Source organism: Stigmatopora argus, chromosome 4 (assembly GCF_051989625.1).
Source record: "Stigmatopora argus isolate UIUO_Sarg chromosome 4, RoL_Sarg_1.0, whole genome shotgun sequence".
Taxonomy (NCBI): Eukaryota; Metazoa; Chordata; class Actinopteri; order Syngnathiformes; family Syngnathidae; genus Stigmatopora; species Stigmatopora argus.
In genome coordinates, this window is record NC_135390.1 from 20,930,153 (window position 1) to 20,944,452 (window position 14,300).

General features: G+C 42.5%; 1 protein-coding gene and 1 long non-coding RNA gene across 4 annotated transcripts in view; one reads left to right on the plus strand and one right to left on the minus strand.

Moving 5' to 3' along the window:
* The window catches only part of LOC144072988 (uncharacterized), a 46,842-nt gene that overhangs the window by 18,793 nt on the left and 13,749 nt on the right, over positions 1–14,300 (minus strand). The window lies entirely within an intron of this gene.
* thrap3a (thyroid hormone receptor associated protein 3a) lies at positions 4,793–12,832 on the plus strand. Of its 3 annotated transcripts, none has more exons than XM_077599748.1 (10): positions 4,793–5,374; positions 6,165–7,031; positions 7,131–7,766; positions 7,840–8,012; positions 8,996–9,104; positions 9,268–9,352; positions 10,432–10,601; positions 10,684–10,852; positions 12,038–12,172; positions 12,294–12,832. In XM_077599748.1, exons 1-10 carry the CDS (start codon positions 5,238–5,240, stop codon positions 12,522–12,524), a joined length of 2,712 nt encoding a protein of 903 aa, XP_077455874.1. In that variant the 5' UTR covers positions 4,793–5,237; the 3' UTR covers positions 12,525–12,832. The 3 variants fall into 3 exon arrangements, with proteins under 3 accessions (XP_077455874.1, XP_077455876.1, XP_077455875.1); XM_077599749.1 differs by having other exon boundaries at positions 5,266–5,663; XM_077599750.1 differs by lacking the exon at positions 12,294–12,832 and having other exon boundaries at positions 11,857–12,161.

Sequence of the window (14,300 nt, forward strand, 5' to 3'; positions counted from 1 at the left end):
CTTTTTATATCCAAACGCTTCTGGTTTTGTGGCCAAATGCAAGTCTATTCTTGGGGTGCCCTCATGTCAAAGAATGCCATTTCCCGCTGGCTTTCAGGGTTGAATTTGATCCGCGTTCCTGAAAAAAAGCTGCCGAAAAAAACCCACACGCGTCCACGCTGATTAGGCGTGTTGGTATTTACACACGCTGTTAGTCCTTTGGGTATATTTCCATTATGGTGCGATAAAATAAACGGAAGATTAAACGAGTCAAACAATGAGCTCATTGTTTATGTTGCACTAACATTTCAAGTCATTATGCGAAGAAAAAATAATAAATCGGCTTTGGGAGAATGTTAAAAGCTAATAATCGGGCTCATCACAGAACTGTATTTGTGGCGCATAAGACTTGCTATAATCTTTTTTACTAGTCTAGTAACATTTACTATTTGTTGGTTATTTCCTGTTTTGCAGTCAGAAAATAACCATTACTGGATGAATTAATTCCTTATAAATTTGACCCTAATAATGTGCTTTTGATTTATACAGTATCTCAGAAATACCACATGTGATGATTTTTCTAAAGATTTTCCCTTCATAGTAACACAGTTGTACTCCCCCAATTAAAACCATGAATATGGAGGTGAAAATTGGGAATCAAGGGGCGGCTTATACGCGAGTAATTGTAAAATTCAATGATTTTAAGGCAATTTTAAAAAAGACAATGTGGCCTATACTGTCATTTATTTAAAAATAGAGAAAAGATAAACAGATAAAACACTCAACTAAATTAATTTTGACATCTATGTGTCTCTGCGGTGCCAACAGCCACGTAAACCTGAACCGCTGATACTGAAAACATGGAAGATACTGTACATCATGTCATGTCAACACACGAAGAAAACTTTCTGCCTTAGCGTTAGCAAAGCAAAATTGACTATATTGCAGCAAGACCTCCTGGATTAGCCGTCAAGACTTGATTGTGGGCCTCAACTAAGTTGTTGTCATGTGATTTTGAAAGAAATGTAGTTAACGCCATCTTATCTCCACGCAGACTGCAAAGTCGGAAGGGAAATACAAATGGCGACGGTGAATGTTTTGCAAGTATAGAGCTACAAATCATCATTGGCCCGTCCCCCCCGTGGACCGAAATAGAGACGAGCGACTTGGGCCGATGGTGTACTTCTCGTGTACGAACGCGGTGATGACAAACGGGTCGGGAAGTGAGTCAACGCAAAGATGCCAGCGTGACATTTGAGCGCGGCACCCTAAATCTTGGGACGCTGTCCATCAATACGGCATGGAAACCACTAAAACACACTGACTTAAAAACTCAACTCACAACATTAACCTTAAAAAATAAAGGACGGACGGGTTATTTAATCGAGAAAAGTCGAAGGAAATTCTATATTTACGTTGCCTCTGCAAACTATCTTTGATGGCCAGCTAGTTGAGCAAAAAACAGAGCAGTATGAGTATTACAAAATCTTAGGACCGTTAAGGATTAACGTAAAAAAACCTGAGACTAGACTGTCGTCAATATCCGATACGTTACGGTACGGTTGACATCGCATGGGGATTGGATGCAAAAATAGATTGAAGCGATTTAAGATCTTCTCTGAATTTGTGTGCGGTCGATTGGTCGCCGGTCTTTTGGTGGCGGTCTTTTGGTGGCGGTCTTTTGGTGGCGGTCTTTTGGTGGCGGTCTTTTGGTGGCGGTCTTTTGGTGGCGGTCTTTTGGTCGCCCGGACCGTGGTAACAGGCGACCAAAAGACCGGCGCCCAAAAGACCAGCGACCAAAAGACTGACGACCAAAAGACCGGCGGCAAAACAAGGTAAAACAACACGATCTACGCATCAATAAAAGCCAACAATGGCCATGAGCAGTTTCACTGAGCCGATGTGTGAGTGTACATACATGTGTTGTCCCTTTAAGAAGGGACGTCAGTCAGGGTCTTAACAAGTTCTCCAACAAAACACAATATAAGTCCGGGAAATTCGGAGCTTTTCTTTAGGCTAATAATTACTAGGGCATTAAGTATGACTAAATAGTAATTCACAGTTTGTATTTAGGGAATTTGAGCAACGATTTAAATGGTAATTATCAATAACCTTCCGGGCGACCAAAAGACCGGCGACCAATCGACTGTGTACCTATGAATTCATAGCAGAATTCGCCAAAGTCTGAAGCGAACCAATTGAATGATTTTATTGTCATTATACAAGTTTTGTTTTGGTTTCAAAAACTTGAGCAGGAACTGACATGGCTTATCTTCAGTCCATCCGAAGCGCCTCAGAGTGTCTTGACGGTCGCATTAAAATAACTGGCTATCTCCGCAAAGGACAGTTGTAGCCAATTGCCCCCCACAACAGTGCCGAGGACACTTTGCGATGGCAAATGTGATTCCAGCTGGCGGCTAAAACGATCCGGTCTTTAAAAGAAGCAGACTGTTTGTTTCCAGGCACTCGGAGTGGCGTATCAAGTTGCAAGTCCATTGTTGATTAGCTGAAATAAAACTACGGCTGCGGTATTGGAGTACATTTTAGATCCGCAGTACCTTACGACAAGAGATCCTGGGTTTACAAAGAACTTCTATTACAGTCACGTTGATCTCACAGACAAATGTCTAGGGATTTCGCTAAGTGTTACTACCTCTGGCAAGCGGATTTAGCCGAGCATCCCCTCGCTAGGAGAACCTCGGGGGGATTTTTACGAGTACTTCCATGCAGTCACTTGATATTACCGACTGGCGCCGTCCATCTCGGGACGGCAAGCTTTGCTATTTAATCCAGAACGAAGCACTGTATAGTTGTAAACCGGAATAAAGTCGATATCTGTATGCTAGCGGCTTGCAAAACCGTAAACAAAGTTCAAATACCACGAAAAAGTTGGCCAAGCCAGTCGATACAATACGGGTAGCGACAAAACAGAACCTTGTTTACGAAATTCTCAGGGATTAAAATGTCATCACCTGTCACTATGTATCAACCTCTATGCGAATTCTAACCTTGTTTAGTTAGCTTCTGTTTAACTCGTTATAGAAACGAACCCCAGAGTATTTTCTCCGTTAATTCCTGCTACTGGTGAGTGTCATCAAGTTAACCACCTGTGAGGTCTTAGAAAATCTGTTCTATTTGTTGTGAATCCTTTAAAAAGGACCTCACGTGTGTTTTTAGCCCAGCGCGTTTGGGAACAAATCCAGAGTTGACTGATTAAAAGGTCGAATGTCCCACAGGCACACTTAAGAGGCTAAAAGCTCGGTGATTAGCCTGCTGACAGAATTTTGCGGTGCGGGGAACAGCTGCACGTGGTTATCAGTTCAGACCAAAACAGATGCTTCGACGCTGGAACGTTCTGTGACGTTCGTTTCAATGACAGTGAGAAAAAATATTGTTTTGGGGGCGTTTCGAGTTTTCGCGATATTAGTACAACACTATAATACAGTGGTAACTCGACATATGAGCAATTTGAGATACGAGTAAAATTTCGGGCAAATATTTATCTTGAGATACGAGACACATTTTGAGATATGATACAAAGGCAAATAGCCCATCGATAGTGAAAGTCAGGGTGGAGGCGGGGCAAATAGCGCCAACCCAAGTCAAGAAGAACGTTATCAAAATTTAAAACAAAATTAGAATTAAATTCAGATTAAACTTATTTTTGCGCGTGTCTGCATCGTAATCCAAGTTCATTTAAATTTGTTTATGTTATGTTACGAGCGGGTTGCCCTGCAAAGTCTCCTCCCCTCCGCAAAATTTGTCTAATTTTAGTACTATTAAACACATTTTAGTACTATTAAACCACTAGTTATTTGTTAGTTTCTTAATAGATGGGGAATTAGAACAAATAAAAATGTTTTGTTCAATCCAATATCCTGTTTTGGGTGTTTTTTCAGAGGGTTGGAACAAATTAATTTGTTTTTAGTTCATTTCAATGGGAAACGTTCATTTGAGTTACGAGTAAATCAACATACGAGTTCAGTCCCGGAACGAATTAAGCTCATATCTCGAGGTACCACTGGAATATAAAAACTTGATACCACGGTTCAATTGTCACAGCCACGAAAAAAATACTAGTTATATAGCCAAAGAACTTGGCTTTTCACCCGAAGAAAACCCAGAGCTGACACCGCTGGGGACCCATAACTGTCGCTAACCGAAAAAAAACGGGTTCTTTAAATGCAATCATCGGCAATTTGAAAGAGAAAGCTTTTTTTTGGTCCCTTTGTTTTACACAATGTTTTCAATGTTGTCCAGATGTTTGTAGGAAAGCTACTGTCCATGCGAGGGAACATCTTAAATACATAAAGAAGAAAAACAGTCCACCATTTTGCTAATAAAAGAAGCATGTGGGAATGCTACGGTCTCGAAATATGCAAGCTAAGCTCAGTGGATGCTCGAAGCCGAAAGGAAATGGTTCTCCAAAAGCCAACGACAACAAAGTGCCAGAGCTCACGAATGGTGGAGAAGACATAAAAAGAGGCAGAGTTAGGGGGAAGATGGATTGATTTAGATATTTTCCAAAATAGTAGCGACTAGGACCACCAATGTGATTGAGTGCGCTATATTTTTTTGAAAAATCTCAGTCATTTGTGGTCAGTCGTATGGCTCCAATCAAAGTCCGTGGAGATGAACCTGGTGATTTAATCTCTTAAAGACATGAAACTTCTGCCAAAAATATGAAGTATTTCCTTGTCTGGGTGTTCTGTCCACCTTTGGCAGCTCGTTTAATCTGGACTATCGTTGCTGGGTGTAACAATTATAAGATAGTACTTTTGTGTGGGTCACATTTGGAATTCGTATCCTCCATTTTAAGTAACACCAAGAAATCCGAGAACTGAATGATAGGCTACGTAGAGACAAACATCCGTTTTTAGACGTTAATCTGCAATTTTCAGCAGTGGAGACAATGGTGTGGTGGAGAGCGGTGGTCAGGTGACCCCAAAAAATCCCGCCTTCTATTGCTAAACAGGAGAAGAGGCTAAATAAAAGCAACTCGTGTTGGATGCTTGACGGGAATAAATGTTTTCTTCTTCTCTTTAGGAGCTGCGTAGTTTTTTTTCCCCTTTAAACCATTTGGTTTATTTTCAGTGGGATTTTTGGATAATGCTGATCTCGCCATAATTCAATCCTGCAATAATACAACGGATTCCATGTGCCACTGCGCACGGTTTGCCTTTTGTGGGAAACGGCTGCCCTGATTTTTTTTTTTCTTTTCCGTATGTAAGTTTGAGTTCCTAGGCCTGCCACCGGGAATGTCCAGAGCCACAAGATCAGCCTCTCGGTCTCCGAGCCACTCCAGATCCCGGTCCCGATCACGTTCCAGATCCAGGTCCACCTCGAAATCTCGACGGAGTAACTCGCGATCCCACTCCAGGAGACATCGTTACAGGTAAGCGTTAACGATTGGCATGACCTGTGTCCAATAATTAAGTTTCCACTCAAGGACGATACGATTCTAAAGGGATTTTCCGTATTCAGCTCGCTTTTAATCATCTCGGCCGTGTTTGCATAGCGGCAAACATAGAGTCAAACATAATTTTGCTTAGAGCCCTCCTCCGCTGCTTGGCCCATTTGAAACAGTTGGAGTGGAAGTGCGCCTCATTTCCATTGAAGTTTGCAGAGCAGCTCAGTGTGCTGCCTTTCGATTCGCTCGGTATTCCAATGAAAAAGAAGACGCGGTGAGTTCTTTTAATGCCTTTTGGCAGTCCGCCATCTTATTTTCACATCTTTAACGCCTTGTCTTTCGGCGTTTCTTGTATTTATTGTTGAAAGAATTGAGTTCAGTCGTAGAATGTTTCCATTGTTATGAGTGCTAAGACTATGATGCTATGCCTTTTAAAGTCTGGCAACTAAAATATAAGTTGTTAATGTCTAACCCAGATGTGGAACATCCATAAGACTAAATGCGCCAGTGGGGAGTCCATTCTATAGAATCGTGGCGATAAACTCCAGACTCGTGTATCTTTTATGTTGAGTCTAGACTGGTGCGCAAATGAGGAGCGCTAGAGCCCCCGTGTGGACTATTGTGTCTCTTCTAGTTGCTTCTGTGACAGTTCAATTCTTTGCAAAAAAACCTATTGATTTGAAAAAGTCCTCGCTGAACGACAACAAGTTTTCCTTCTGAGCCACATTTAAAAAATCTGCAAACTATTTCAGGTGTGATATACTTTCTCTCCTAGCTCTAGGTCTCGGTCCCGATCACGGTCCCGGTCGAGATCTCAATCTCCGCATTACAACCGCGACAAGAGATACCAGAACCACCGTGAATTCCGTGGTTATCACCGCGGCTTCCGGACGCCTTACAACTTCCGAGGGAGAGGGCGGGGCTACTTCTCACGTGGACGATTCCAACGTGGTGGTGGTGGTGGCGGAGGTGGCGGCGGGAGAGGCTACAATAACAATAACAATGGCAATTTCCGAAACAGCTGGAAAAATTACAAGCAAAACCCGCAGAAGCAGCAAAAGCAGCAGATTCAAAACCAGTCTCAAGGGCGACCCTATAATCAAAAACCCTCCCGAAGCACCTCTCCGCCCGGACACTCCCGCCAAAACGAGCGTTCCCCTTCTCCGTTATCGAGGCAACCCCAGCATTCTAATGGCACTTCGCCAAAAGCCCCTTTGGGGGCTGGTCAGAGATCTGACAATGTGAAAGATGAGCCCCTGGTCTCAAAAGAGGTCCAGATACAAGGGGCAGAAAGGGAGCAAACCGAATTAGGAGATGCCCAAAATGGGCAAGGCATGGGGGAAACTGTGGGGGGCTGGCAAATCCTGACAGAATACAACAGCAGTCCAAAGAAAACCAGCCCAGAAAATCTTGCTGTCTATGATCAGAGCGGCCAAGACTCAGACCAGCCCGGTTCCTCACCCCCGAAGCTGAATGACGCCAGTAACGGCGCTCCCTCTTGGCAGCCGGTGTGCAATGCACCCGCCGATACAAAAATGTCTTCACAAGAAGCGCTGAATCAAATGCTTTCCGGCCTTGACATCTTCAAAAGTGAAGAATATTCCGATGGCGATAAAACGGCCCTCTCCATTGCTTTCAGGAAGTAAGACACTTTCAATTTTCTTTCCCGACAATTTCTTCGCACGTGGCTGGTAGCTGAAACTCGATGTTTTTGTCTCTGTGTTTATTTCTTTTTGTTTAGGTTCTTGAAGGAGCACAGCCAAAAGTCCAAAGCCACTTGGGAAAATAGCCCAGAGTCAAAAACTGTAGACGAAGACCGGGTCGATACAAATGGTCCGGCACCTGCTGGTCTTGCTGAGCCGCCTTTAAAGCGCTACAAAGAAGACCCGAATGGCAAAGTGCCTTTAAACCATTTGTGGAAGGATTTGCCTTCTCCGTCTGATGAGGCAGCGGAAATGATGCCCCTCAACCTCAAGGCAAGAAACAAAGACGGGCAAAACGGAGATGTCAACAACTCAAATGCAAACGTTGTTTACTCGGCGAGAGAGCCGTTTAAAGAGTGCTTTGACCGAAGGAAAATCGTGTCCTCCTTGCAGGAAGGTGGTGGAAAAACGGATCCCCTGAGAGATGAGCCGTACATCGCTTATAAATTAGGTTCGGTCACTAAGCGAGACACGGAGGGCACGTTTGACGATCTTGGTTTCAGACCTAGAAAAATGTCCGAGTCTCCTTTAACGCCGTCTCCCACGGGACTGTTGAGGTGGAACTCTGACAGGGAGATGTCCACAAAGGGAGAGGACATCCCGCTTTTGCCCCTGAGAAAACCTGAGACCAAGATTAACGTCAGGATGGATTTCCTCGGAGACGGCTTGATGGGGTGAGCTATTATTTTTCCTGCTGGCGCATTTTGATCTAAACGTTTGCTGATGTGCACAATCCACCGTTTTCAGCAATTCCGAGATTTTAGCTCAGGAGAGACAGTTGTCTCAGGACCTGGTGCAGTCCTCAAAGAGGGGCCAGGAGTTCCGTTCCATCTTTCAACACGTTCAGGCGGCCCCTATGCAGAGAACTCCCACCGAGCTGTTTGCTCAGCACATTGTAGCCATTCTGCACCACATTAGAGGTGAGTTTAAACAGATTAAAGTCTAATCCTAGGCATGCAAATACACTTGGACGCAAAGACTAGTCATGTAAAGACACTTAGACGCGAAAACTACTCATATACAGACACTTGGACGCAAAGACTCGTCATGTAAAGACACTTAGACGCGAAAACTACTCGTATACAGACACTTGGACGCAAAAACTATTCAGTTCTTAACCTTAAAATCTCACATGTAGATCGGCCATCCTAAGCCAAGAACCCCATTTATACAGACACTCAGATGTAAAACCCAATCGTTCACAGAAACTTAGACGCAAAAACTAGTCATGTAAAGACACTTGGACGCAAAAACTAGTCATGGAAAGACACAGACGCAAAAACTAGTCATGTAAAGACACTAGGATGCAAAAACTAGTCATGTAAAGACACTAGGATACAAAAACTAGTCATGTACAGACACTTAGACGCAAGAGCTAGTCATGTACAGGCACTTAGACGCGAAAACTACTCGTACACAGACACTTGGACGCAAAAACTATTCAGTTCTTAACCTTAAAATCTCACATGTAGACCGGCCATCATAAGCCAAGAACCCCACTTATACAGACACTTGGATGTAAAACCCAATCGTTCACAGAAACTTAGACGCAAAAACTAGTCATGTAAAGACACTTGGACGCAAAAACTAGTCATGGAAAGACACTTAGATGCAAAAACTAGTCATGTAAAGACACTAGGATGCAAAAGCTAGTCATGTGCAGACTCTTAGACGCAAGAACTACTCGTACACAGACACTTGGATGCAAAAATTACTCAGTTCTCAACCTTAAAATCTCACATGTAGACCGGCCATCTTAAGCCAAGGACCCCATGCATACAGAAACCTAGACGCAAGTCAATGTAATATTGGCATTTCACTCATCAAAAAAAAAATGGCAGCCCAGCGTTCCACATTTTGTAGGTGTAAAAATCTGAATAACACACGATCCCTCTTCACACAGCTCAGCACTTTTCTCCATCCCGACTGACTCTTAACGAGAGATTCACCTTGTACCAAAGACAGGCCGCCGAGGAAAGCAAGAAGCTGAGAAAAAGCCCAGAGATTCACAGGTAGAGCCGCCATTGCGAGCGGAATCGTAACCCTTCACCCTAACGTTTGTTTGTTTTCCCATTGGGTGGAGCTCAGTTCCTCATTAGTCAATGTCCTATCTGACATTGTCTTCGGTGTGGTTCACGACATTGACCGATTGATTTCTTGTATTTTCCCTTGCAGGAGAATTGATGTATCACCAAGTGCTTTTAAGAAACACACTCAATTTTTTGAGGCACTGAAAAGCTCAGAGGATGGCACTCAAAAGGTGACTGAAAATTTCGCACTATGACGTATAAACGGGGCCAGACAAAACAAAAGTGAGCAAGCCAGATGCCTTTAGAGGGCTCGCCCTCCCACCAATGAATGACAGTGTGCCATTTTGACTTTGTGTCGTGACTCGGTTGTTGTGTTGGCGTAAGCCTAACATGAGGCTAATGAGTAACATAAAAGTCAAACGAAACGTGGATGCCGCTGTTCCCGAGCTGTTCGAGGGACTAATTGCCTTTGTAAGTATCAAAACAAGCGCAAGTTGTTGCAACTCTGCTTCAAATTATATTCTGGAATAAACCTCATGTCATTAATAAGCACAAAGTTTCAACATTACAATTCACATTCGTATAATATATATACGGCAGCGCGCTCGTAACATAACATAAACAAATTTAAATGAACTTGGATTACGATGCAGACACACTCAAAAATACATTTAATCTAACCTTGCACTAAACTTAATTCTAATTTTGTTTGAAATTTGGATACCTTTCTTCTCCCAGGTTGGCTCTATTTGCCCCGCCTCCACCCTGACTTTCCGACGCAACCTATCGAGGGTTGTTTGCTTTTTGTCTTCCCTTCAAAATATTCCCAAAATGATGCACACAAATGTCCTCACAATAGGATAACGCACGACTACTTGCCAACTTGCCCGGGAAGTAGTACTCTTCTCGTATTAGCGAACAAGCTCCGCCATTCACACTGACTAAAGGGAAACAAAACACTGAGAAAATGCAACAATCAAAATTGTCTAATATCTCAAGATAAATATTTGCTCAAAACTTTACTCGTATCTCAAATTGCTCGTCTGTCGGGGCACTCGTATGTCGAGGTACCACTGTAGTTCAATTTCATCCCGCAGGCAGTGAAGGCACCGTTTATTTTCGAAGAGATTCTCGCAAAGAATTGAATGAAGACGATGTAAACATGTCAAAGTAGCTAAGCTAAACCCGCTCTAATTCCCACAGACACTTCAGTTTATCTTGAAAGCTTCTTGGCAAATTAATTGTCAAAACATCTGTACGCTAATCAAAAGTCTGTCCACGACACTGTGTTCTATTTTTCATTGCTCAGGACAACGTGGAGAAAACAAAGGGCGACACGATGGACCTGCGTTTGGATATCGAACGTCGTAAGAAATATTCCAGCCTTGAAAGAGATTTCGAGCAGGACGGGGTTGACGATTCCCCAGACACGAGTCGAGACATGAGTCGATCTCAGGAACATTTCTCCAAGAAATCAAAGTACGTGCAACAACAATCCCTCTCATTGAGTTTTCTCAAAACATGGTGGAAGATGGCTGCAATACGCGATTTCCATCTGTAGGACCGGTGAGATGAAGGGCTCTCGCTCCAGGTCGTCCTCCTCATCGTCGTCCACAAAGTCCAACGTGGACGATGTGGCCAAACCCGAAGTAAAAAACGAAGGCTTTAAAAGAGCACAGCTGTCACCGATTGAAACCTCCGCAGAGAAAGAAACGCCATGGAGAGGATTTGTAAGCTTCTTTGTTTTCCACTCTGATAACCGAGTATGAGATGCTTTAAGCACCCCCACCAGTTTCTATTTTTTCTAACCTATCTCCTCTTGCTCGCCGTTTCCCTTTAAATGAGTTGACTTATCCGAGACGAGGCATTTAAAGTGGCCTGATAAGTAGCCTCATCCTGCTTCAACCCCCCTAAAAATATGAAATACCGTATTTTCTCGCATATTAGCCGCCTCTGCGTATAAGACGCACCCTTAAAATTGCCTTAAAATCGTTGAATTTTACCATTTCTGTCGTATAAGATCACAATTTTCACCTCTACATTCGTGGTTTTAAATGTGACACTCTGAACGGAAAACCCGAAGAAAAATCGTACGTGGTATTTCTGAAATACTGTATGAATTGAAAGAATCGTATTCTGGATTGCGCATTCCGAAAGGGTGTCGCCTGCACGTAGACAAATTCAAAAAGGAAGTCACGTGAGCAGTACAACCAGGAAGTGTGTCCGTAGCGGTCTAGTTTTCACCATGTCTCTGGGTGCAATAATTGCATGAGATACACATTACGCTGATATTTTAATAATCGACCGCAAGACCTTCAATCAGCTTTAACATCTATTTGGCTGATATAGTAAGATGGCGGCGCCCTGAGCAAGCAATGGCAGGCGCAAGTTAGTTTTTTCATGTTTTATCCAAAATACTTTTTTTTTTTTAAAATTGAATTTCATTCATAGACGTCAAAATAAATTTTGTTTAGCGCTTTATCAGTTTATCTATTTTGACATAAATGACCGTATCGGCCGTATTGTCTTGCGTTGTAGCGTTTAGTCTTTGTAACCTATCAGTTTCGTGCATGACAAGTCTAATTTGTCATTTTTTGGAGCGACAAATACGGCGTACTTGTGAGAAAATACGGTAAATTGGAGTACTGTCAGGTTTGCGAGCAAAACACTCCTCCGAATACTCCGATGTGATTCTAAAAAAAGGACTATGTTTTCATTTCCCATCCCCTTTTAGGCACCTCTGTAAGGGAATTAAAAAGACAAGACAATGGATAAACAAAATTCAATAGTTCACACACTTCTCTCACCCAAAGTGGCACAAATTGTGAACTGCTATTTAGTGCAGACTAAATAAGCAACAGAATCGATTCATCTCCGAAAAAAAACAAACTTGAGTGGCTACATTTCTCTTGTAGCAAGTACAATTTCGTGGAAGGGGTTGGAAGAAGGACAGTGACCAGAGAGACGGCAATCCAGACAAGGGAGTACTACCAACCAAAAAACAAGACTGGGATCAGGAATGTCCCCGAAAAAGCAGAACGTACTACTTGGTAAGATCTTTCCTTCCCACATTTATGTCGATTTTAAACTCCTGAAATTCCGGAGTAGTTGGCAGCTCTGGTCTTGTCAATGAAATGAACGTGCTTATGGTTTTGCAATCGTTTTACCTAGCACGACGACAGAGACGGCCAGGCGGAAGACGGCAAGTGGTCGGACAATCGTGGAAAACAAGGAATCGGCGGAGGCGGGATTTCGCACTGTCGACCGAGATATATCGTACGCAAAAGCAACGATGGGAGGCCGAACGACAATTGGGCCCAAGATAAATTCCTGGTCAATGGAGAGATAGGAAACGTGCTGGAGAACCAGATGGAACGAAACCAGAAAGACAGAGATACTTAAGGAACACCTGGAGAGGTCATCTGAGGGATCCGATTGGTAGCCACTGGAGTTTTTGACAGATGCAGATTCCAGAGTTTGGCGTCGGATGAAACTTTGTACGAAATGCTACTTGATAGTCATTACACGGTGGACGTCTGTTTTGCATAACTTCTCTTGCCATTGGCATGCTTTACAGAGTGACTATTCAAACTTTATGGAAAGTAATACAAAAAACTGAAAAAAAATCACAATTGTGCCCTGAACTTTTATCATTATTACACGTTTCATGTTTTTTTTAGTTACAGCTGTATCGCATCGGAATTTGAACGTACTTAGAAAAAGGGACCAAACTCCAGGGTACCGTATTTTCTCGCATATAAGCCCCCTCCGCGTATAAGCCGTACCCTCAAAATTGCCTTAAAATTGTTGAATTTTAACAATTTCTCGCGTATAAGCCGCCCCTTGATTTCCAACTTTCACCTCCATATTCGTGGTTTTAATCGGGAGTACAAATGTAAAAATTCAAAAAGGAAGTCACGTGAGCAGTACAACCAGGAAGTGTGTCCATAGCGGTCTGGTTTGTCATCCCTAGGTATTATAGTGGCACCCCGAGCAAGCATTGGCAGGCACAAGTGAGTGACTTTTTTCACGTTTTATGCAAGATATGTTTTTTTTCTTGAATTTCATTCATAGACGTCAAAATACATTTTGTTTAGCGTTTTATCTGTTTCATCTTTTGTCTATTTTGAAATAAATGACCGTATAGGCCACATTGTCTTATTGCATTTCATCTTTGTCACTTTGCAGTTTTGTGCATGTCAAGTGTAATTTGTGCGCATATAAGCCGCACCCTCGATTCAGTCATCATTTTCTTAGCGACAAATGCGTGAAAATACGGTAATTAATTTAAATGTTTTGTCATCTAAAAGATTTACAATAGCTGAGTATGGCGTAAACTAATTAGTTTGTGGTGTTTGTGTTCAGTTGAATCTTATTTTTGCGTTTATTTCTCAAGCCTTCACAATGCATCGTCTAATACTCAACATTTTAACACTAGAAAACTATAGGAACATTAAACATTTTGTTGGCCGACGTAACTTGTTTTCGTCTCTTTGTGTATACAAGGAAGTTTTAGTGTCTGCGGAATACACAGGATGTATACCTGAGCGATATTTATACAAATTGTTGAGAATATTACAAAAACTTGCAGTGAAGTCAATTTAAGCAATGTGCCAAAATGAAAAGAAATAGTACTTGTATTCACCTGGTGTGCCTGTTTGTGATACGCTGGTGCGCAGTGGCGCTAAAATAATCGCTGTTTCACGGTTGTTTACTGTGTTTTTGAAGACTATTTTATTAAATGGAGCAGTGATGACCATTGAGTTCGACTGAGTGTTTCTTAATTGCCACAGTTCAATGCTTCCTAGCCACATTTTGAACATGGCAACAATTTTTTTTGACTATTGACTCATTACAAAACAGACGGAAAGACGCAAATGGAAACCTGTGTGGTGATTTGTAACAATTAAACATCTTTCATCGTGCTTTTACCACAGCATGTTAAATTGGCCTTCGTTTTCGTGTCAATTTGGTAACAATGTCTCATGGTGTCCAGTTCTGCTTTCTAGTCATCCGAAATTCGTGTTTTAACCGCGTAGACTGATACTTTTGAAGAGTTCAAATGAAAAAGACAATCCACATCACAGCTTCAACCTGCTGCCCCCTGGCAGGCGCAACAGGACCATAACAGCCAAGACAAACAAAGACAGTTTCTTGCCAAGAGCCGTCACCATACTC

Coding starts and splice junctions, on each gene's coding strand:
- thrap3a (XM_077599748.1), top strand. CDS start 5,238: ATGTCCAGAGCCACAAGATCAGCCTCTCGGTCTCCGAGCCACTCCAGA. Junction 7,032..7,130: donor CTCTCCATTGCTTTCAGGAA/GTAAGACACTTT, acceptor CTTTTTGTTTAG/GTTCTTGAAGGAGCACAGCC. Junction 12,173..12,293: donor AAAGCAGAACGTACTACTTG/GTAAGATCTTTC, acceptor CGTTTTACCTAG/CACGACGACAGAGACGGCCA.